Source organism: Ursus arctos, unplaced genomic scaffold (genome assembly GCF_023065955.2).
Source record: "Ursus arctos isolate Adak ecotype North America unplaced genomic scaffold, UrsArc2.0 scaffold_4, whole genome shotgun sequence".
Taxonomy (NCBI): domain Eukaryota; kingdom Metazoa; phylum Chordata; class Mammalia; order Carnivora; family Ursidae; genus Ursus; species Ursus arctos.
Genome location: NW_026623056.1, coordinates 33392709 through 33416703, shown reverse-complemented (window position 1 = coordinate 33416703; position 23995 = coordinate 33392709). Strand labels below are relative to the sequence as shown.

At 38.5% G+C, this 23995-nt stretch overlaps 1 protein-coding gene across 2 annotated transcripts in view; it reads right to left on the bottom strand.

Annotated features, from left to right (window-relative positions):
- Positions 1-20705, bottom strand: part of TMEM39A (transmembrane protein 39A) — a 28576-nt gene extending 7871 nt beyond the window's left edge. Inside the window, exons 1-5 of one of the 2 annotated variants that reach the window (XM_026493918.4) lie at positions 20325-20705; positions 18827-19013; positions 13730-13952; positions 8447-8530; positions 3852-4006 (exon numbers count right to left, since the gene is read on the bottom strand). In XM_026493918.4, coding sequence (XP_026349703.1) covers positions 3852-4006; positions 8447-8530; positions 13730-13952; positions 18827-18939 — 575 coding nt within the window. In that variant the 5' untranslated portion in view covers positions 18940-19013; positions 20325-20705. The remainder of the gene's footprint in view (positions 1-3851; positions 4007-8446; positions 8531-13729; positions 13953-18826; positions 19014-20324) is intronic. The other variant, XM_026493927.4, reaches the window with a different exon arrangement.
- Positions 20706-23995: the final 3290 nt, after the last annotated feature.

The following is a 23995-nucleotide window of genomic DNA, read 5'->3' as shown; positions in this document are numbered from 1 at the left end:
GATCCACCAGGAATGTGCCCTAGAGTAGTAGTGTGGGAAGGAGTAAATGAAGAAGCAACAGGAAGAAACCACACGTGCAAAACTGTGAAGGCCAGAGAATCCTGTCGATATTGCTGAAACACAATCTGCACATGCAGAGATGAGACAAGAGGCTAGGGTCTGTGGCAGATTGCAACGATGGCCCCATTTCTTAACCCTTCCTGTAGTCTTACAGCACAGTCCTCATTCCATGTGTGAAGTGACCCTGCCCTATCCCCATGATGGGCTCAACACTGTGACCTGTTCTGGCCCATGGAATGTCAGCAAACATGATGTGATCAGAAGCTTGAAATGCGCTTGCACGCTGGGGCTTGCTTTCATGCCATTCGATCAATTTCATGTGTCCATGCCTAGCCTGCCAGAGCACGAGACATGTAGAGCAGAGCTGAGTTGTCCTAGCTACTTAATCTGATAGCTAATCATTCCCCCAAGTGTGACTGAACCCAGCTAAGATTAGGAGAGCTTCTTGACTTCCAGCGGACTCCAATGCATGCACAATAAATACATATTGTGGAATGCTACCACATAGCATTTGTTACAGCATTACATGGCAAATGGATAACTGATACAGGGTAGAATGAGAGAAACTAGAAAGGTAGCATCAAAGGCTTAGACTTTGGAGGGCTCGGTAAGGTAAAAGGCATAAAGGAATGATTCATTAAAGAATTTTAAAAAGGGTTAGTGACATAATTCAACTTTCATTCTGAAAATCATTACACCTCGAATAAAAAATGGAAAGGAGGAGGGCAAGAATGGATTACCAGAAGAGCAGATGGAAGTTTTAGAATGTAACAGCAGAGGTTACGGAGCGCAGTGTATAGATTCAAGGTAAATGTAAGAGCTACAACATTAGTCATTAGAGTAACCTACCCTAAACTGAGAAGCTGAGAATAAAAAAAAAAAAAAAAGCAGTAAAGAGTCCCTTTTTTAACCTATGAATAAACAAGAAAATAATGTAGTTATTGCTATTGTCTAGTATGTTAAACTTCTTATACTTATTTTTTAAATTTAAGTTAGATAAAAGATAATACAACTTTTAAAAAGTGAAGAAGGCAAATATATTTAAACATAAAATTTGTTTAAATTACATGCTTATTCCATTGTTTTACAGGGGTGTGGAGAGCCTTCAAAAATAAGTAAGTTTCTTTATATTCCTCAATTGAAATGAAAAAGTTTGTTAGCCATTTTGACATGGTAATCCTTTTAAACCTGGCCAAAATATTCCTTGATTTATCCATATTTCGCCTTTCCAATCAAATAGTTAAACCTAACTGATTCAGCCAGCTGTTGTTGAGAAATAGAATGAAATCATTTGAAGTTGAAGCAGCTGAAATATTAATCTAGAAATACAGAAACAACTGATATAAAATATGAATCACGAAAAATGTTTAAATATAGAGTTCATTTTGTGGGGAAAGGGGTAATACTAATGAACTGAGTTGATGATTGCCTTAAATAATTAAACAGTATAATGAGAAAAATAAATAAGTAAACAGTAGAATTAGACCTACCACAGGACAACTAATAGAAAGACTCTTCCTGCCATCCCTGACCACATAATCTCGATGATGCCTTCATTTTATGCTATGTAACTACCCATTTAAATCCATGCTTACGCTTCAGCTTCATAAATGGTTGTATAAACCAATGATTCTCAAACTTGAGCAAGCATCAGAATCAGCTGGAGGGCCTGTTAAAAGACAAATTGCTGGGTCCTACCTTCTAGAGTTTCTGTTTCAGTAGATTTGCAGTGGATTCTGAGAATTTCTATTTCTAAAAAATTTCCAGGTAACGCTGATGCTGATGCTGTTCTGGGAACCACACTTTGAGAACTACTGATTACAGAGTAATGGTGCAGACTAAAACTCTGGAATCAAAAAGACCTGAGTCTTTCCAGTTTTCTGACCACAGGAAAGGGTTTTAGTCTCTTAATCTGTCTTTACCTATGGCAAAACCTGCTAATTGTCTGCCAAGAGCCACTGTTCTCCTGTTCTTCCACTGCAACAGAATTTTTAGTTGAGATACAGCTGTTCTACTAAAGACAAATTTCGAACCTCCCTTATAACCTATCCTGCTAGGGAGGGTGGAGCAAATAAGATAGCAGGAGCCTGGGTCCCAACACCATGGAAGCTAGGGGCCACAGCTACCTAAGATGATTCACACACATACTGTACAGAAGAGAGAAATAAACTTCTAACTTTTTAAAACCACTAGTACTTTGGAACTGTTATGTAAGACTAAATACACAGCCTCCTGGATTATGGTGATAATTTCATGAGGTGATGTTTATAAACATCTAGCCCAGCACCTAGCACAGAACCGCAATAAATGGTACCTATCTACTAACATCCAATGAAGTATTAGCCCAAGGTATACAAGTTAAACTATAACGAATGGTTTAAAAGCCAATATGTATAATAAGACACAACTATACACTCATCACAATGGCTAAAATTTAAAAAACAGAAAACATCAAATGCCGACAGAAATGTGGAGCAACCAGAATGCTTACAGAATTCCTGGGAGGATGAAATGACACAACTTCCTCGGGAAAAGGTCTGGTAGATTCTTATAAAACTAAACATACTCCTTCTACCTTATGGCTTAGCAAGGCCTCTCCTAGATATTTCTTTGAAGAGAATGAAAACATTTCTTCACAAAAAGACTTGTATTAGAATGTGCCTAACAGTTTTATTTCTAGTAATAGCCCCAAACTGGAAACAACCCAGGTATTCAACAGGAGAATAAACAAACTGTAGTATATTCATACAATGAAACATTACGGACATACGTATCCACATGGAGGATTCTCAAAAACAACATGCTGAATGAGAGAAGCTTAACACAAGAGTGTATATACCTTATAATTCCATTTATATGAAATTCTAGAACTGGTAAACTAATCTATGGTGGAAAAAAATCAGAACAGTGATTACCTCTGGGAAGTGGAGGGTGGGATATGATTGGAAAGAGGCATGAAGGAACTTCTGGAATAACAGTCATGTTCCACACTGGGGTATAGGTTTGACTTACAGGTATATGCATTTATCAAGACTCAGCAAATGCAGACCAGATTTGTGAATTTTATTTTATATAAGAATTTTACCTCAAAATTGTATACAAATATCAAACTCTAGTTATTGATATGCATATACTGACATATTTTGGAGGAAGTGAACTGAGATCTGCAATTTAACTTTGACATGTACCAAAGAAAGATGGACTGATGGATGGACAGAGGAATAGTTCGACAGTTATGTGCTGTGCAATTACAGTAAAATATTAATGAACAGAATCTAGGTGGATAACAGGAGTTTGTAGGAAAATTCTTTCAACCTCATGTTTAAAATTTCCACAATAAAATGCTGGTCAAAAAAAAAGTACTTAAGTCCATAGGGCTTGAGTATGGCGTATTTCTGTTACATGAACCCAAAGATCAAAGTAATCTGACCAAAAGACTAAGAACTGGTAAGCCAGTTCATTCAACCAACATTACCCTCCATTTGTGCCCGTATAGGCAGTACTCAGGTGCTTTATTTGATGATAGAGCCAATTAAAATATTCTCCATTGGTAGAACAGCCATACCTCTGCAGTTTCTTGGGACAGTCCTGGTTTACCCCTATTGTCCCAATTGTATCCTAGCGTAGAAAATAAATTACATGGTTACCCTACCCACTGATTTTTCCAATTTTCTGAGCTTTTGGCTTATATTTGAAGAATTTCATCTTCCTCACTTTTATACTATTGTTTGCCTGACCCAAATAATTTCTTTAAAAACTTACTGATAAAATGGTAAAACTGGAGTACTCACGGGTAGCCAAGGAAAAGGAGGTTGAGGACTGAATGGCTTCGGAAGAGATTGACGAGGGTCCAACAAAGTACCCATCCACATAAAGTGAGTAGCACCAAGCGAGCTGATATCAGAACCATGTAGTGAATCATAGATGCTGCACCCGCCTTAGTGGCCTGAAAGTTTGGGAGCACCAAAAGGAAAATTTTATGAATGGCCTATTCACAAGCAATGTGACTGAAGGAATTAGATTTAGTAGAAATCTGCCCCCCTCAAAAAAAAGGGAATGGTGGGGAAGAAAAAAAACTGCCCCACCCCACCTTATCTTCCTCATTTTTAAGATTCAGACTTTTCCAGGCAGTTTGTTGGTTCCTCCTTGTATTCCCACAGTGTCTCATACAGACCTCCCTTAAGTTCTTAGGACACTGTCTAATTTGTTTACACTGGGGCTTCTCAAAGTATGTTCCATGAACTACATTCATCAGAATTACTTGGGCTGCTTACTGAACGTGAAAATTCCTACTGCCTTTCCTTACCAGATATGGGGAACAAAACTGTAAGTCAAGTAACCTCTATTTTAATAATCCACCAGGTGATTTTTATGTAAAGATATTGAACCATTAATTTATCTGACTTCAGACTAAACTGTAATAGCCTCAATAGTAGCAACAATGTTTCCATTTTCCTTGGAATCCTTTCCCCCAATCTATTTGCTGAATTAATGTTTAATGAATTCCTGAAGCTTCAAAAAATAATCAGATCTTCTCTGACAAATCCCTATATAAATAAAATCTCTTTTGACTTTTGCAAGCATGGAAATAATGGACAATCACTTCCACTTCTTTATATCACAGCTATTCAAATATTTTTCCTTAATCCCACATTTTAAAGACAGATTAAATAATAATAAGAGAGCATACTTGTCTAAACACGAAGACCTGCAATGTTATTTTCTTTCAGAATGAACTAGGAAAAGAATGAGCAAAATGCAGGGGAAAATGGCAGATTCCTACAACCTCAAAACAGCAGTGTCAGAAAGTAGAAAGGGGAAAAAAATTATGTAGGGTCAATAGCAATGGCAGGGGATAAGGAGCTTTTCAGGTCCTTCATCTATCCATTTCTTAATACCCAATAAACTACATGGGCATATATAATATACATGCAATATATAATACATATATAGATACTTATAAATGCAAAGAAGCAGCTGAATTAATACCATAAGCCTCAAACTGTGGAGAAGGTTCAAACTGTTCTCAGCAACAGCAGGGCAAATAATTGTGTATCACTCCCCTGATACATACCTCATGCCAATGTAAGGACGGCATTTAAGTGGCTGGAATTACTCCATTGCCTCCAGTTTTGTTTGTTTGTTTGTTTGTTTTTTTCTTAAAGATTTTATGTATTTATTTGACACAGAGAGAGAGAGAGAGAGCACAAGCAGGGGGAGCGGCAGGCTGAGGGGGAGGGTGAAGCAGGCTCCCCACTGAGCAGGGAGCCCGACATGGGGCTCGATCCCAGGACCCCAAGATCACGGTCCCAGGAACACGGGATCACAGCCCGAGCCAAAGGCAGACAGTTAACTGACTGAGCCATCCAGGTGTCCCCATTGCCTCCATTTTCAAAATAAAAAGGCTGCCCAGTGTCACCAGCGTAGCAGAGCCTGGATGTATTTATCATTTTTGTCTTATTCCAGAGCCCAAGCTCTTACCCACTATGCTATGTACAGCAGATACTGTATCAGGTACTAGGGATACAGTAGTAACCAAGACAAATAAGAATTCTGTCTTTATGAGGCTGCCCAAATAAGAAAGACAAATATTAAACTTACATTTACACAAATAATGATTTTTACAATTGTGGTTAAGTGCTACAGGAAAAGAGTAGGCTGTAAGGGAAAGCAAATAATGACAGACCCCAACCTAGAGAAGCCTTTCTGAGGAAGTGATATTTTCGCTGGGATTAAAGAATAAGCAAAAATGATCCAGGTAAGGAGTAGAAAAATATTCGTAATATTATGTTAATTGAGAAGTACAGTATATATGCAAATAAAAATTTATATACCAAATATACCAAAAGATGGCCCTTTCAATAATGAGGCTGTAATTTAAAATATCTTTCTGCTTTGTATTTTAGTGTTTTCTGATTTTTTTTCCCCAATAAAATGTACTACCTTCCTTTTTAGAAAAACAGTTTTTTAAAAAGGGAGTTGCCTCAGGTTGGTAGAATAGCTGAAAAACTTTTTGGTCTTGTCGAGCAAGTCAAGAAGCAGAATTGGCCTGGAGGTGAATAAACAGTTTTATCTAGTTGGAGATATTCCTCCCGGAATAGTATTTAGCATTCTGAATTAATTACCTCCAGCCTCTCCTTAAAAATGATTGGTCTTTCTCAGGGTAGGAATCCTTTCTGTGATATATAAGCCAAAAAAAAAAAAAAAAAGCAAACATTTTAATGGAAGAAAGGAAAGATGATTTATGATGGGTCTAACCATCTAATTTAGCTTTGTGGGGGAAGAAAATCACTACACAACGCTTATTTTTAATTTCTGAATAGGTAATATTCACCAATGCTCAAAATACAAAATGTATAATAGTGTTTGTAGTGAAATTTCCCTCCTTCTGGTCCTGTTCCCAGCCACATGAGGCAGCCTGTTATTAGTTTGTATGTTCTTCTAGAGAAAATTTATTCATGCATAAGCAAACGTATTCTATTCCTTCTACCCATCCTATTTTAAACACATTATATACTTTGTTTTTTTACTTAATATTTTAGTGGTCAGTACATTAATCTTTTTAATGGCTGCATGCTATTCCATTATGTAGATATCTCATAATTATTTAAACATTCTTTCTCATGGACTTTAAGGTATAGATTCAAGTCTTTGACCAGAAATCTGTTTAAATTTAGCTTATTTTGTTCTCGGTAAGAATTACAGGTTTCTTTAGAAAATAACTAATATACTCTCCAACTAAGTTCATGCAAAAATTGTTAAACTACTGTTAAGCCATTAGCAAAAGAAAGCAATGGAGTACATCAAGTTATAGCCCTTGGAGCTCCAAGGTAGAAACCCCAGTTATGAAAGATTTACACATTAGCAGGACATACTAATTTGGCATATACAAGTACCATTTCTAAGTAACTGAAGAGATGAAACAAAATCCTGCCTGTTTTTAGAGACAAAAACATAGAATTCCACTGAGTTCCTCTAAAGAAGGAATATAGTGTAATATATCTAAAAGTAAGCACTTATTTTCATGACCTAATAGCAAACCTGGGAGAAAAGTTTTGTTTTTGTTTTTAAGATTTTATTTATTTGTCGAGAGAGAGAGAGAGAGAGCACAAGCAGGGGGAGAAGCAGGTTCCCTGCTGAGCAAGGAGCCCCTTGCGGGACTCGATCCCAGGACCCTGAGATCATGACCTGAACCGAAGGCAGACGCTTAACTGACTGAGCAACCCAGGCATCCCCCTGGGAGAAAAGATTTTAGACAGTCTTTCCCTTTGTGAAAAACAGGTGATTCTACTACCAGTGTTTTTCAGTTAACTTCAAATGGCTTTCAGGTTATGATTTAATACATGCAATTACTCTGTGCTCACAAGAAATACGGTTCCTGAAAATTAGGGCTTACAGACACAAAGACTTTCCATGCATGTTTTAGAAGGAAAAAAGCTGACTCTCAGTTATCTGTGATCACAGTAACTATTAATTTAAAATTATATACTGAATTATAAACTCAAGATTAAAATTATTAGCCACTTTAGCTAACATTTTTGTTTTTGTTTTTATTTTTATAATCATTTATAGGGCATAAGATAATAAAATCCTAAGAGAATACACTTATGTCCTCCAATTGAGTTTACAAATATATTAAAGATCTTACCAATGGGCAGTTCTATCAACAACATTTAATTTTAAAAGGATCATATTAACGTCCCAAGTCTTTCCTTTACTGCCCACTGATTCTAATCTTCAAGATTAGTTTTAAGTAAATTTGATATTGTCATTTTAAAACTCCAAGTTTTAATAAACTCAAACAAATGTCTCTTACTAGCAACCCCACAGAAGTATTTCCTGAAACAAAATTTTAAATGAAACTGTTCACTAATATATAACTCTCCATATCAATAGTTACTTAAATTTATTCTATTTTTACTATAACTATTAAAATTAGAAAAATTATATGGAAGAACTCGGAAGCTAGAAATAAGGTCCTATTGAACAAATGAGATTTCTAATAGTTTTCTTGAATTCTAGCACAATGAATTTTAAAGACATTGTAGGAAAATCTTTTAAAAAGAACTGGCATCATGGGGCCCCTGGGTGGTTCAGTTGGTTAAGCATCTGACTTTGGCTCAGGTCATGATCTCAGGGTACTGGGGTTGCTGGAGTAGGGCTCCCCGCTCAGCAGGGAGTCTGCTTGTCCCTCTCCCCCTACTCGTGCTCTAATAAATAAATACAATCTTTAAAAAAAAAGAACTACCACAACTCATGTGGAAGTAAAGAAATTAATTTGTAATTGTTCTCAAATTACATTTGGGCACTTCACATACTCAGCTTGAATCCACTCTAGTTACTAACTCTAGCTACAAGTGATAAAATATAGTGAATAAGCTGTTACCTCTGAGATGAGGGCCCACACCAGCCTCCTTGCAAGCATCACTGTGATGAATGCTGCCAGGTGGTAATCAATGAGATGAAAATTCTGTAAGGGAAACAAATCACTGCATCAGAAAGAAGTGTGAGTATCTAGCTGGAACTACATCATTAAGAGGTTTGCCCCCTCAGATCTTCCTTATGTCACCTTATATGTATAGACCACAAGAATTTGAGAGATCTTAGAGAGACTACCTACCTTCTACTTTCTATTACCTAATTGTACTTCTTTCATGAAAGATTGCTTTAACTTTTCAAATACTATCTGAAGTGTAGTCTCCTTTTTTTTGAAAGTTTACTGTGTTGAAAAGACTACAGCTTTGGGTTAAAAAGTGATAGCCTACAGAATTATGGCAAGAATAATTTATTTAAGGGGCGCTTGGGTGGCTCAGTCGGTTAAGCATCTGCCTTCAGCTCAGGTTATGATCCCCGTGTCCTGGGATCTAGCCCCAGTTCCAGCTCCCTGCTCAGCGGGGAGCCTGCTTCTCCCTCTCCTCACACCCCCGTGCTCTTTCTCGCTCTCTCTCTCAAATAAATAAAAATCTTTAAAAAAAAAAAAAAGTAATTTATTTTAAATGCCATATTTATAATAAGTGTCAAATTCAATGGATCAGATGGAACTCCCAGTCTTCAGGAGTTCCTATTTTCGGTCTCTCTTTGCAAGCTTATGTTAATCTAATTGGGCATCTACTGACCTAAACTCCCTATTGGCTAAGATGTCAATTACCTTCAATTTAGTCTTTCTTCTTAACTTGATTTAAAAACATGTCTTGGGTGCCAGGGTGGCTCAGTTGGTTAAGCGTCTGCCTTCAGCTCAGGTCGTGATCCCAGAGTCCTAGGATTGAGTCCTGCATCGGGCTCCCTGCTCCGTGGGGAGTCTGCTTCTCCCTCTGCCCCTCCCCTCTGCTTGTGCTCACTCCCTCCCTCAAGAATAATCTTTAAAAAACCATGTCTTATATTTGATCTTTTCTTCCTGAGAAATGATAGCATTACCTAGATGCTGCATATGGTTCCTTCTAGTTCCAAGTCTATATAAATAAGTACAATGAAAAATCATTAGCAACAAACTGGGATGTATTTTCATTTTGATGGTCAATAGGTCTGTAGGTTTCCAGAGTTATCCTTCCAGAAATCCAAAAGTTGAATTTCTCAATTCATTCAGTAAATATGTACTGGGCACCCACAATGTATGCCAAGTACTCTTCTTGATACTGAGGATACAGTGCTGAAGAATGACAGACAAGCTTCCTGCTCTCCTGGATCTTATTTTTTACTATGGTGTGAGAGGGAAAGGGGATGGCAAGGATTACTAGTTGTCTCTTCTGCCATCAAAGTCAAAATTAACTGGACACTCACTGCTTGCTAACTAGAGGTTCATTTCCTCACCTCCCTTGCACAAACAACTTGTAGTTAAGGGATGTGAGGGGAAGTGATATATACAACTTCCAAGCCATGCCCTTAAAAGAAGGAGCTGTCTTTCTCCTTTCCTCCTTCCTGCTGGCTAGATGTGCTGACAGGAGTCGGAGCGGCTATCTTGGACCACGGTTTGGAAGCAGCATGTTGGGGATGGCAGAGCAATGGAAACAAAGAATTGCCACCCTGGCATATCACCTGCCTAATTTTTATTTAATAAGGAAATAAGGTTCTACTGTTTCAGCCATCCTGTTATAGCAGCTAAAGCCATGTCTTTAACAAATTTAAGTGTAAAGTCAATGACAAACAAGCTGACAAGCAAAAGCATTTTAGCTAGTTACAACTGCTGGCAAGAAATAACACAGTGATAAATAATAATTGGAAAGGGAGTTGCAGAGCCAATTTAAATTGCTGGTTACAGAGGACATCCCTGAGATTGTGGCATTTGGGCTGAGAGCTGAATGACAACAAAGTTAACACCCATGACAAGATCTGAGGGCAGAGAGCCCCAGGCAGAGGGAAAAGGAATCACAAAGGCCCCAAGACAGGAAAATATCTGTCTGGTGTGTCTGAAAATCAGCAAGAGGGCTGGGATGACATATGAATAACAAAAGACTGAGTTTATAGATATTTTTCCCTAATAAGAAGTCACGGAAGTGTTTCATGCAAAGGGTACCAGGTTCTATTTTTAAAACAATCACAGTAATTGCTGTGTGGAGAATATACTGTAGCAGGGCAAGATCAGTTAGGAAGCTACTTTTAATTCAAGTAAGAAATGAAGATGGATTGAACAGGGGCAGTAGCAAGGATGATGGAGTGGCCAGATTTGGGATACATTTTAAAGGCAGAGTAGTCAGAATGTCTAGAGAGCGGCTCACCTCAGATCATTTTCTTTTCTCTTTCTCTAAGTATTTTGGATTCTAATGATATTTATCCCCTCTTAACTTTGAGACTCCTTGTTCACCCCACTCCTCCAAAATAATGCAAGCAAATTCACTAGACCCCCCTACCTCATGTTTGAGGGTCTTATTTATGTATCACCAGTCCATCTCAGACATTTTTGTATCAAAAGATTTAAGTGCCTAATGTATCTTATTGTTAAGTAAATTTTGTTACATGCTGAATCACTGAAAACTGGTAATCTGTTTATGATTAACTCTATAAACCAGAATATTTGATTAATCACCCTTCATTCCTGACTTTCTGAATAATTTACTATACTACTTCTAGCTTTTATGTTTCTTACGGTTAAGACTCATTCAGCTAATTGCTTGATGGCTACAATGATACTTTACATACTCGGGGGTCTACATTTTCTTTTTGATAATTATTAAGATCTTGAATTGGAAAAAGAAAAACCTAATATATAAATCTGACAAATTTCTGAGTCAGACACACATAATAGAAGAAAAAAGAGACAGAACCCACTAGTTGAGATCTCAGCGGCTTCTAGAGTATTCCAAGCACGTAGCCATCTCCCCTGTTGGAATACCTTCAGTGACAGGAAGTAACTAGGTCTCTGGCAGCCCATTCTTCTTTGAACAGCTCACTGATTCAGGCCCCTTTCAGACTGATGGGCTAAAATCTTATTTGCTATTCCAGAAATGTTACTCTTAGGTTTACAATTAAACGTGAAGGTTTGTGTGAGATAGGACCGTATGCGGCAGATCAGTGAACCAGTCCACAGGATAATCTGCTTCAAGTGTGCCTTCCTCTATTGCAAAGACCGGAAAACTAAAAACTACGTTTCCAGACCTTCTTGCAACTGAAGTTCTAGATTTGAGTTAGTTTCTGCCAACCATGACCATTACATAAAATCTGAATTCAGAACTGAGTGAAATGGGGAGAGGGGCAGGATAAAAGGCACCCATGTTTGGTGGTATGAGTCAGAGCAAAGGAAGCATAATTCTGGACTCAGCAGCTCTAGCAGCAGCTTCCTGACTATGACAGGCGCACTGGCTCCCTTTGTTGCAAGGCAACATTTGTAGGGGACTTTTAAAAGAACTCTTGTCAGAAATGGTTGACTGAGAGAAGAGCTCTTTGATTAGCCTGAAAATTCAACAACTGAGAAGGTTCCATGGAATGTCAAAGTGAAAACTGAATAATGAACGACCCAACAAGTACTTACGGAGTAAATACAGAATAAATAATAGGAAGTAGAGCATAGCAGTGAGAGTATTCACTTTGTCACTATGTGATTTTTGAGCTGTTTTGTAATCTCTAGGTCTCATATTTCGAATTAAAATGGGACAGTAGTACCTACCTGTTTTTAAAAGAGGGAGTAAATGAGATAATACTTGCAAAAAATAGTAAATACTTTAATGAAGTTTTGCCAGTGCCATTGTTAAGACAGTGAAGAATTTACGTATAGAGATACATAGCTGGAAGAAGCCTTAAAGATCACCTAATCCAACCTCTTCATTTTACAACACCATGGCCAAGGAAGAATGGATGAAGTACAGTTCCTACACTCATAAATTCATTATCTAGGAAAAAAGACTATTTAAAAAAAAAAAGCATACAATATGGCAATGAATCATAACAGTTGTTTTTTTTTTTTGAGTTACACAAGCAGGAAAGTCTGTTAAACCGAAAAGTACACTCTTGCTATATGAGAGCAGGCGAGCTCAAGAGAAAGCTGCACCAAATCATTGCAATTCTTAAATAAACTGAAATTCTCTTTACTTGGTATTAAGTAGGTACATCATCAATGTGGAAAGAAAATTCTTAATAGTTAATTTCAGGAAACCAAGTGATATGAGTATTTTTTAAAAAAATGTTTATTCCCTTCCCAAATTATTTTGAAGATTCTGATCCACATTTGATTCCTATGTTCATCAGGCCAAGGAAGTTTTCTAATCATTGATAAGCCCCAAACACACACCTAAACTACCCAGCACAACAGTTTTCTTTCTCCTAAAACAAACATATCTCCATCCAAACCTGCCACTGTCAACCACTTACCTACCAAGTAACCTGAGTGGCCTTACTCATTATTTTACATACCCATCTATGGCTAACTTCTCTGCATCAAGATGATCTCAGCTCTCCTAAATAAATGGAAAGAGGATAAAAGAAACCTACAACATATTTTGATGTACTTCACCGAAGACAGCTAGTCCTTGTCTCAATTTTATTTTTGTAACAGAGCCCAATTTTATTCATGGTAATAATAAATCCTGTGAAAGAATTATAGTTTCTGGTATCCTTGAAGTTAGGAGTAGACATATGTGAACGTGATATGAGCCTGGCCTGTAAGAAACTCTCCTGTATACTTCCCTATGCTCTTTTCCCTTTCTAGCTGAAGGAGGTAGACCAGCCAACTTGGAGTCCACATACTGAAAGAAAGCAGTCTCCATCAGTCTAGGTCCCCTGATTGACCACATGGAGGCGTGCTACTCCTGCAAACCAAAACACCTGCCTCAGACTATTATGTGTTTGAAACATTATACAATTTTGGGTTTATTCGTTAGAAAAGCAACCATTATCCTAAGACAGCCATTAAAAGGTTAAATTTCCTGGAATTTAGTCACACTGGCACCTTAAGTCCAACAAATTTAACATAGTGCAAAGAAAGCTAAACATTCAAAACTCTTAATATTATAATAAATTATTTAAAGATTTTCTGCATTTTCATTTATATTTTAACTTTCTAGGTATTTATATTTTAACAATCTTATGAGATTACAGTTCTGAAAGTAATCTGTGGTTTAACAGAAAAACATTTTTTTAGAAGAAAAACAATATATTAAGAAAAGTAATTTGTACACATAGGCTTTCCAACTAGTTACTTGGTTAAGTAACATACAGAAGTTAAAGGCCTATTAAGACTTACCAGTGAAGTACAAGAAGCAGGATGATTATAAGGATACCACCACACTGTTTTATAGATATTGATATATTGGATAAACAGAGCAACCAGCAGGTAAATGAAAAAGAGAAATTCAAAGAGCAGGCTTCCATCCACAGGCAAATCAGGAATTTGGCAATGACGAACAGGACCTGGGGTGATTAAGGCTGTGATTGGTGGGACCGGAAGGCCAATAGCACTACCATTCCTGAAAGAGAAAACTATGGTTAACTCAAGTGGTGATAATCTTTCAATGTTATAGAGCATAAAGGGCCCCTGCTTCCTTCTCCACTTACCACTTAACTGTTGGCCTTCCCTCAAGACTCTATCCCAGGATCTCCTGCTCTTGTCTTCTCCCTCTACATACACTCTCTCAGTGATCAAACATGTGGCCACAGATTCCATTATCTCTAACATGCTGAAAACCAAAATTTCTCTGCTGAATTTCAGACCCATGTTATCAAGCTGTCTACTGGACATTGCTGTGTTCCTCCTCTTACAATCCTGACCCTAGTTCATGGCCCAATCAGTAGCTGCCAAAATCAGAAACCTGGGAGTCATATTAGAACTTTCCTCTGTCTCTCCATATCCAATCACTCTCTAGATCTTAAATATTCCACTTTGTAAAACTTTTTCCATACTGCACCCTCCTCTCTAAACCCATTGCCTTAGTTCAAGCAGTTACCATTTTTTACCTAAACTATTGAAGTAATCTCCCTAAAATTAACTCCATCAAATTCTCCAACCTGCCTTCAGAGATCTAAAGTGAAACTGATAGTGCTACTGTCTTGCCTAAAACTCTTTAATGGCTCTCTACCGCCAACAGGATAACATCCAGAAATTTTTAGTATGTCCTATGAGGCTCTCTGCTTAACATATTAGCCCCATCTCTTGTCACTGCTCCACATGCAACCTATAGAATATCCCTGCTATTTGCTATCTGTGAATATATATGTTATTCTTTTGTACATGCCATGCCTTTCACCAGCAATACCACTCATAACCACCTTCCTTAACTCCTCACTTACACATTTACTGACAAAATCCTTCAAGACTTTTTAAATAATCAAGCATATCCTCCATGAAGCTGACTGACTCACTCAATCTAAACCAATTCATCTCAACCCTGTGCCACCATTATACCTAAATTATGCCTTTATTATTTTACTTTTCATTATTGTTACATAATTTCTTGTATATATCTATATTTTGTCTATCAGATCAAACCTTAAGGACAGAGACTGTACTTTTCCTAGTTCAATTCACATATATACCTTTATGGTGAAAAGATAGCAGACTAATGTGGTCACAAAAGAGAGATCTCTTAAAATACAAATTAAAATATAGAGATTTTACTCCCCATCTTCTGGCTGTTCTTTCTTCCAGGCTTTTTTGTAAGTCAGAAAAAGTTGGGCTATATAAAATGATAAGATGGGGGTGGATAGGGAATAAACTTTCCCATTGTTTATATACCTGGGAATAGTTACAGATATCTAAGGGTCTACTATTGTTTCAGAACAAGGAAAAGAGGCTTGGTTCGGATATTTCCAAAGAAGATTCCAGAGAAGGAACAATATCAGCGTTACCATTCTACTCTAAGATTTCCAAATACAGAATTGTAGCATTAGTATGTGACATTTATAGTACTTTAAGTGACTCATGGGAATATGAACTCTGCTCATTCTGAACAATTAAGAATACCATGGCAGAGGGGTGCCTGAGTGGCTCAGTCAGTTGAGTGTCCAACTCTTGATCTCAGGGTTGTGAGTTCAAACCCCATGTTGGGCTCCACACTGGGTGAGGAGCCTACTTTAAAAAAAAAAAAAAAATACCATGGCAGAATCTCAGAAGAGCTGGAAGGGAAGAATAGGGATGGGTGGGGAGAGGGTGGGAAAAAAACTATAAAAATTTCTTCCTCTTATTTCTAAAGAATACTCCAATAGAACAAGCTTACCAAGGAGTAGGTTGTGAACTACCAGTAGGTCTCGCAACCTCACCTGCTCAGTCATAAACCAATCATTAACACATCATAGCCCTCTGATCTGTTCTGGGACACGAGCCACTGCACAACTCCAGGAGCTATCACTCACATAGAATACCATGTGGAAGGTGCTCTGTGGAGTCATACAAGTTCATGGACCTGAATGTAGGGGATTAATGCCAATACCCAATCTATTCCCTCTCCCCAGTTAATCATGTGATAAGGAAATACAAAATTCTGATGAAAAGTTTAAGGTTAGGAGCTTCTACTCTAGAACAAACTGAAAATTCCTATACCTCTTCAGTCAATGAAGGGAGAAAGCATGCTAAATTATTTATTATTTAAAGGTTAAAAAGGTTCTTATAGAATTTTTCCCAAATAAAGCAGCCTAATATGCTTCTGCCGTTAACGAAGTCAGTAAAATGCTGGGGCTCAAGAAATATTCAAAACAAAGTACAGAAGATCTACATTTGTGATATTTTATACAGCCTTGGCTGTTATACTTTAAGCCAAAAAACAAAGAGGCAAAGATCAAATAAAATGATGCAGAGCATCTGAGGGAAAGAGGAACATTTTATTTTAATGTGAAAGCTTAATAGGAGATAAGATCAAAGTTCTTAAAACCAAAAAAATAGACAGCTAAAATAAACAGACTTGGTCTACACATCTCAGAAAATTAGTTACAGGTACTACTTAGGAAAAATAAAAGTATTTCTCTAATAGGATATAAAAATAGATGCAAAAAAAGCAAAATGGCACAAATACATTTGAGATACAATGTGGGATAATCCCGGTCTATCTAGGACTGGACCAGGACTATCTACAGTCTTCGTAGAAAGTAACTTTAAAGATTAGACTTTGTGAAAGTAGTCTTTGAGGAAGTAACTTTATATCCTTGAGCCTCAGTTTCTTCACCTATAATACAAGAGTTGAAACAGACCCTCTTTAAACAATTCTTTTCAATGTTATCGTAGAATATTCTCTTTCAAACTGTGCTACAGGACCCCAAGATCATGCCCAGGCTTGAAGGTTCACTAGGAAGATTCACAGGACTTGGCATACAGTTCTGTTCATTACAGCAAAAGGATACAAATCAACATTCAGCAGAGGGAATAGGTACATGGGGCAAAGTTTGGAGGAAACTAGGTGCAAACTTCCAAGAGTCCTTTTCAGTGGAGTCACACAGGACCCACTTAAATCAGCAACTACCTGTGACAACACACGTGAAATGCTATCTACCAGAAAGCCTCATTAGAGACTCAGCATCCAAGGTTTTACCAAGGTTTTGGTGAAGCATTTCCAAATGTTCCTAGTTCTTCCCAGTATTCTATTTGCAAACCTGAAGGAAGATTTTGGTCCATGTTTGATTCCTATGTTCACCAGGCCAAGGGAGAAGCATCTAGAAATGTGATTTTCAATTCTTTTTTTACTAGCAGAACACTTCATTTTCCCTCCCCCAAAGGACATTTTACATGATATCCTGATATCTGAACACACAGAGAAGGCATTAGTCTTAATCAGAGAGGACTGGGAAACCTGAAGCCTGGACTACTAGGCCTGCCTAACTCCTCCTCCCTTTGAAGCCCCCCAACAGCAGTTCCTGAAACACTGAGGAGGGATTCCATGGGACAGTCTGAGAACATAATTATCTAGGGGAATCCACAAAGCCGAAGGAGAAGAAAATGAACAAACAACTGCTGGAGTTAATACAGAGACAGAGTTAGAATTTTTTAGCTAGCTACAATCCTAGCAAGGCATAGCTACAATCTCCTAATGCAATTTAAAAGAACTAAATCACTAAATCGATAGTATATATTAGTAAAATTAAGGCATGTACTCAAATACCAAACATCCTCTACCTCAAAATCTATGTTATATAGTACCTTTCTTCAAAAGCATTTTCACATATTCTCTTATTTTTAAAAATATAAAGTAATAATAAGTGTTATTGTAAAATTTGGAAAATTAAAACTTGTAAAAAGTTACTGCAGTTTACCATTTCATTTATTTTCAACATCCTGCTATGAAACAGATAGTATCACTGTTTTTAACATGAGGAAATCCAAAAACCAGCAGAGTAAAAAAATAATACTCTAGAATAAATTATAAGTGCTCTGTGTATATACATAAATATAAAATTTGCATTGAAAAAATTAGTATAATGAGAATCAGAGACTAGAAAAACCCCTTCGAACAGGAATTTTAGGGAGAGTCCCACTGAAACAACAAGATCAGAACTGATTTTAAGGATTGAGTAGAACTTGGGTTGGAAAGTCAGAAAGAAAGAAAGAGGGCAGGCCAGGAAGAGAGAAGAGCACAAATAACATCAGGAGGGCCTAAAAAGGCAACAGTTGTACTGATTGCTAGTAGTACTGAAAACTAGAATCCAAGCAAGAGAAAACTCTATTCAGAAAGGAAGCAGAAACTAGGTGACAAAAATTATCTTGATCAAACACGTAATATAAAGTAAAAGTCATCTCTTTCCACTGCTACATGACTGAAACTCCTCATGAAGTGAGTTATTCTGGATGAGATTAGAAATAATTCATCCTAACTTCTTAAAATTAGGAACAAAGATAAATTTGTTTATATATAAATAAATAAATTCTTTATTTTCATATACAAGTCTTATAATGTTTGGGTTACAACTGACAGCATTTCAAACAATTTTTGAACAAAATTATTTTTAAGACCCTTGATAGAATATGACTTCTAATTTTAGAATTTCATGTTAACTGTCAGTTTTAATTTGTCCTCCCCCGTTCCAAAGAAAGAACACGAGTAAGTAGTTAAACCACAACATTTCTCTTGTACTTTAATTCACTTCTCCCTTCTTTTAATAGCTAAAAAAGTGATGACTAGAATTTGGATTATCAGCCCATAAGTTAGAATTGGACTGCTTTCACTTTGTGGACCCCATATCACAACTTTCCACTCAAAAGTATTCTGAAATACTGAGCTTTCAATCTTCAAGGACAGGGTTCCCACTTCATTGTCAAGAAATAACCTTGATAAGCAAGTATCTGAATAGCATGATGACTGCTATGTTAGTCATACTGATCATAGGATATTACAAACTATGCATAGTCTTACTCCTTTACCTGTTTCTCAGGCCTGTTCCATTGCCACAGCCCCCACCAACCAAAGTCTGTAAAGACGGTAAAGCTGAACGGCTTAGCTGCTGCCGACTAGGGCCCCTCCTTCCACCGGGCATGTCCGGGAACCAGTCTGCTTCCAGTGCTACCTGTAGTTGCAACCCAGGTTAATGGCTGTCAACCTGTTTCAACTCTGAACAAAAGAAAAGACATTTAAATAAGAGTTTACTATTTTTAAACTAGGCAATGTAACAAAACAGAAAAACTGAATGAGTAGGCCTCGTAAAACCAGATTTTCAAACATATGTTCTCCCAGTGTCTATCACCTACTTTATTCTAATGAAAGGACTATTCAGACTGTAATTGGTCAGAAGCCTAAGTTCTGATCTAAGCTTTGTTCAGCGTTAGGTAAGTCACAATTTGCGTCTTTTGTCAGTGGACTTGTGTCATATGAATGATATTACAATCAGGTAGAGGTTAACAAGAAATGCCTAACATATGCATTTCCAACTCATATGTAATATTTCACAGTAAACCAGGAGAATCAGCACTGTCCAAAATGTTAGGTTTTGTTATCAAGGGACCTGCGTTCTGAGATCAGATGTGCCATGTTATCTGACTGTAACAGGTATTTTTTTTTTTAAGATTTTGTTTATTTGAGAGAGAGAGAGACAGCCAGCGAGAGAGGGAACACAAGCAGGGGGAGTGGGAGAGAAAGAAGCAGGCTCCCAGCAGAGGAGCCTGATGTGGGGCTCGATACCATACGCCGGGATCACGCCCTGAGCCGAAGGCAGACGCTTAACGACTGAGCCACCCAGGCGCCCCCAATGCAACAGGCATTTAACCTCTGAGTTTGTTTCTTCAAAAGTGTTCCTTGTCCTACAGAGGTTGTTGACGACTGACAAGATGGATGAAGTACACCATACACCAGTTCCTTTAACTCTTTTAAAAGTAAAACTATCCAAGTGATAACTCCATATGTTAGAGGAAAAATATCAAGGAGAGCTACAATGGATGCCCGCTACAGAAAAACTGATATAAAATCATTCAGAAATCACTGAAACTGCAGGATTAAAAGACAAGTAACAGATGAAGACCCTCGCCTAAAGGAGGGCCCGCCAATATGTACTCCTGCTTCCTAAATAATACAACTTAAAGACTGAAAAATGGCATCCTGGAAAAACCCTGGTTTTCAAATGTTACTAAAGACTGATCCGATGTTCCCTGTTCCTAAACCCCAGGTGAGACAAAACATTCAAACCGTTGAACGTAGGCCTGCTGGTTCTTGCTCAATTAACGAGGGAAACAAAAGTGTGGAGCAAAAAACTGGGACAGAAGAGGCGAGAGGATGAGGTGGGGGAAGGCGGACGACAAGAGACCACAAACTTCAACAGGCTGGCCCCTACCAGCGGACAAACGACAAAGCGGTTCCTGCGGCGCAACCCAGAGAGCTGAAGCAGGCCGGGACAATCACACAACGCGGAGGAGGTTCGATAATACTCACGCATGGGGGAGGCCCAGCCGGTGGGGCGGGATCCCTAGCAGAAGGCGGCGGCTTTACAGGCTGGACCCCAGGCAAGAGAATTCCCTCCCTGCGTTGAAGCGCTCCAAACCAGCTGGCTGTCCGCAGGCCGTGCCTGCCGGGAAAGTCGAGTAAAGGTGTCCAGGCTTCGGGCTGCCAGACCCCGCCCCAGCCCCAGCCCCAGGTCAGTACCAGAGTCAGAGCCAGAGCTAAAGTTAAAGGCAGAGCCCGGTCGGGTCAGCACTCATCCCCAGCCTCCATTACCGCGGAGCTGAGCAGACGTGGCAGCGCAGGGAGATGACGTCAATTCCGCGACTGCGAGCCGCTCTGCGAGCTGGCGTCCGGAACTACACACTCGGTCTGGGGACCGGGCACCCTACCCCCTCCGCATGCACCTGCGCAGTAGGATTTGCCTTCTCTGTTGGCTCATGGTCCCGCCTTCCCCGCCCTCGCTAGCCAACGTATTTCCTCCCTGGCCGTCTACGACGCGCTGGCACCATGGTAGGGGTTCTTTGCTATCTCATGGACTTCCCTTAACAACCACGTACAAATTATCGCCCCAATTTTACAGATAGGGGAGGTCGGGAGACGTCGCCTAAGGTCACGTCACTGCCAGGTAAAGGAGTTCAAGTTGGGGTGTCATGATTCAGCATCCATCCAGTCGTGGCGCTTATTGTATGTAAAGTAAAAGACTGGATGGATGCTTAAGTTGAACAAGTGAATACCACAGTTTGCTCAGTCTAGTGAAAGAGATGGGACACCAGGAAAACACAGTAATTACAACATAGTAAATGCAACAAAAGTATGTCCAAGGTCCAGAGGTTAGCATGCAATTCATTGTAATTTACTCAGTGTAATAAATTCTGTGGGGTGGTGGTGGTGGTGACAATACCAAGAAAAACTTGTAAGCTTGGGGTTTAAAGTCAAGATGCCAAGAATGATTAGGCTGTTCGTGGGAGAAAGGCTTTTTAGTAAAGGAAGTGGCAGATAAAAAGGTAAAATGGTGGGAAACAGCATGATGAATTCAGAAACTGCCAATAGTTTAGTATTAGAAGAAGAGTAAAAGTGTTAAGAAGAGCATGTGTTTGAGATCTCTGGCTCCAGAGATTTTAAGCACCTTAAGAGAAAGCCTTTTCTATGTAGTACCACACAGTTATAGATTCATTAACCTTTATTGAGAGTTATTGCTGTGTCTGACACTAGACTAGTACCTTCACATATTTCATTTAAATCATATCTTTTTTGATACTATCATTGTTTCTATTTTACAGAGGAAACAAGTTTTAAGAGAAGTTAAATAGCTTGTTGAAAATAACCCAGCTAATAAGTGGCAGAGCCAGAATTTGGAGCAGAATGACCAATATCAAAACTACTAAAGTTAGTAATATTCCACATATTCTTTGTGCCCTAATGTACTACAGAACTTTCATTCATGAATATATAAAACCCAACAGGGATCATTACATATTTCCACAATTTTGTACATTTATTTTCGTATTTGCTCTAACTACTTCCTAGCTTGCTACATGGAAACTCCTTTGCCACTTTTCTGTTGGCTCACCAGCATCCTTCATTCATTCAGCAATTATTTATTTAGTGCCTACTGTGTATCACAAGACAGATATGCCCCTGACCTCCTGGAGCTTATATTCTAATGGGGAGCATTCAATAAATAAAATAATTATACATTATAAGTATTATGGAGACAAACGGGCTAAGGTAGAAAATAAGGGAGCTTCTTTTTTGAAGGGATATATGTTTGAGGGAATGGTATTTCAGCAGAAACTTGAATGTTGGGAAGGAACCAGAGAGGCAAAGATGGGAGGGAAAAGCAGTCAAGATAGAAAACAAAACTTATGCAGAGATTCTATGGTGTGCAAGAGCTTGTTATGTTTGAGAAACAACACAAAGCTATATAGCTAGATCATGGTGAGCAAAGGAAAATGTGACATGAAATGAATCTGAAGACACAGGAAGAGCTTAAACATGGAGGATCTTTTAAACCAGACTGTTTACATTTTAAATTAGTGGCTGGCATAGGACCCAGAAATCTGTGATTTTTCATAGCTCCAGGATTCTGGCATTTATGGGAGCCACTGGACTAAACCACCTCATCTGTTAAGGAAATGAAACAATTATTGTTGGGGTTCACATGCAGCTCACTCCCCCTGTGTACAGGGCCCACTTACCTCCCAATCTCTTGATGTTCTTCCACATAGATAAACATTGTAAAGTTGCAGAAAATACTGATTCATTTTCATTTCAAAGACATAACACAAGGTGATTTCCATTTTCTTCTGATTATAGAAAACTTGAGTTACAGAAAATAAAAACCCCTTTACTAAAGTTTTAAAAATTATTCTCCGCTATATTCATTTTAGACTAACTTTGAAGCCAAGGTTACCGCGGTGTTCATCTATGTAACACACTGTTTTAGTTACCTGCTTTTGATGAACTATCCATTTTGAAGTACCACACACCTTCCGGAAGTGGAAGAAATGAATTTCAAGTTTTCATTTGGATTCCTGAAGAAGCCTTGTATAATATAGTGTTGAAGATCCATTTTTTCTTCTTGCCTACTCACCCAAAGTGAGTGATACGACCCATTCCTAACTAATCAACATTACTTTATCTTTCACCATTCCTCAGTGTACATCCTAAACCTCTAGTACCATCAATCTGTGCTCTACCCCCTTCTGCAAATTACGGTTTCCCAGTTTTTAGTGTCTCCTGCACAATATTCCTTAACTGCAATATTTCATTTTCATTTCAATAGACCCCTTCCTCCCCCTTTTCCAAATTTCCGTCTCATCTTGATCTTTCCACTGAAACCAATAGCAATTTCATATTGCCTTATGTTGTAAATAATCTCTGAAGAAGTATATTTGTCTTCCCGCTAGTTCTAAACTCGAGGACAAAGATCTCATCTCATAACTTCATATATATTTCCACAAAGCCTAGGATGTTATCTTGCACATTTTAGACAATGAGTAAATACTTGTATGATTACTATATATACCTATGTATAGCTATAAACCTATACTGTCCAGTATAAGGTTACCCACAGATTTTTCCCATGTCTAATTCACCTCAATTGTTATAAAATCCTATTACAAAGAAATGTGTGCTTTATTACTTTTCACCTTTTGGGTTCTAACAATGCTGTATATATTCAGGCACTCAACAAATCTATACTATTTAATAAGAAGCAGTTTGACGTAGTGCAAACAACTTCTAGCCTACGTTGTACCACTAACTGTGGGCAAAAAACACCCTCTTCTGATCTTCAGTTTTCTGGCTGCAGAGAAGAAGGTGTTTTAAATATGCTACTGAATGTAAGGAATTACTATTATTAGACATATTTTCCCAGGGGATCCTTTTATTCATTCTCTCCTGGGCTTCGATTTTCTGAGAGAGAGAGATGCATTTGAACCTTTCACTACACCTGGCGACATGAAGCAGCTAACTCTACAGTCCGGTTCCAAACAAACGAGTGACTAGCCGCGCGCCGCGGGCCCGGCGCTGGGCTGACGTCCCGGCGCCGGGCTGAGGTCCCGGCGCCGCCCGCCCAGAGAAGATCGGCCGCAGGCCCGAGCTTGGGGGCGGGGAGGCGGAGTAGCGCGCGGCCATCTTTGTGCGGGGCGGCCGTCTGC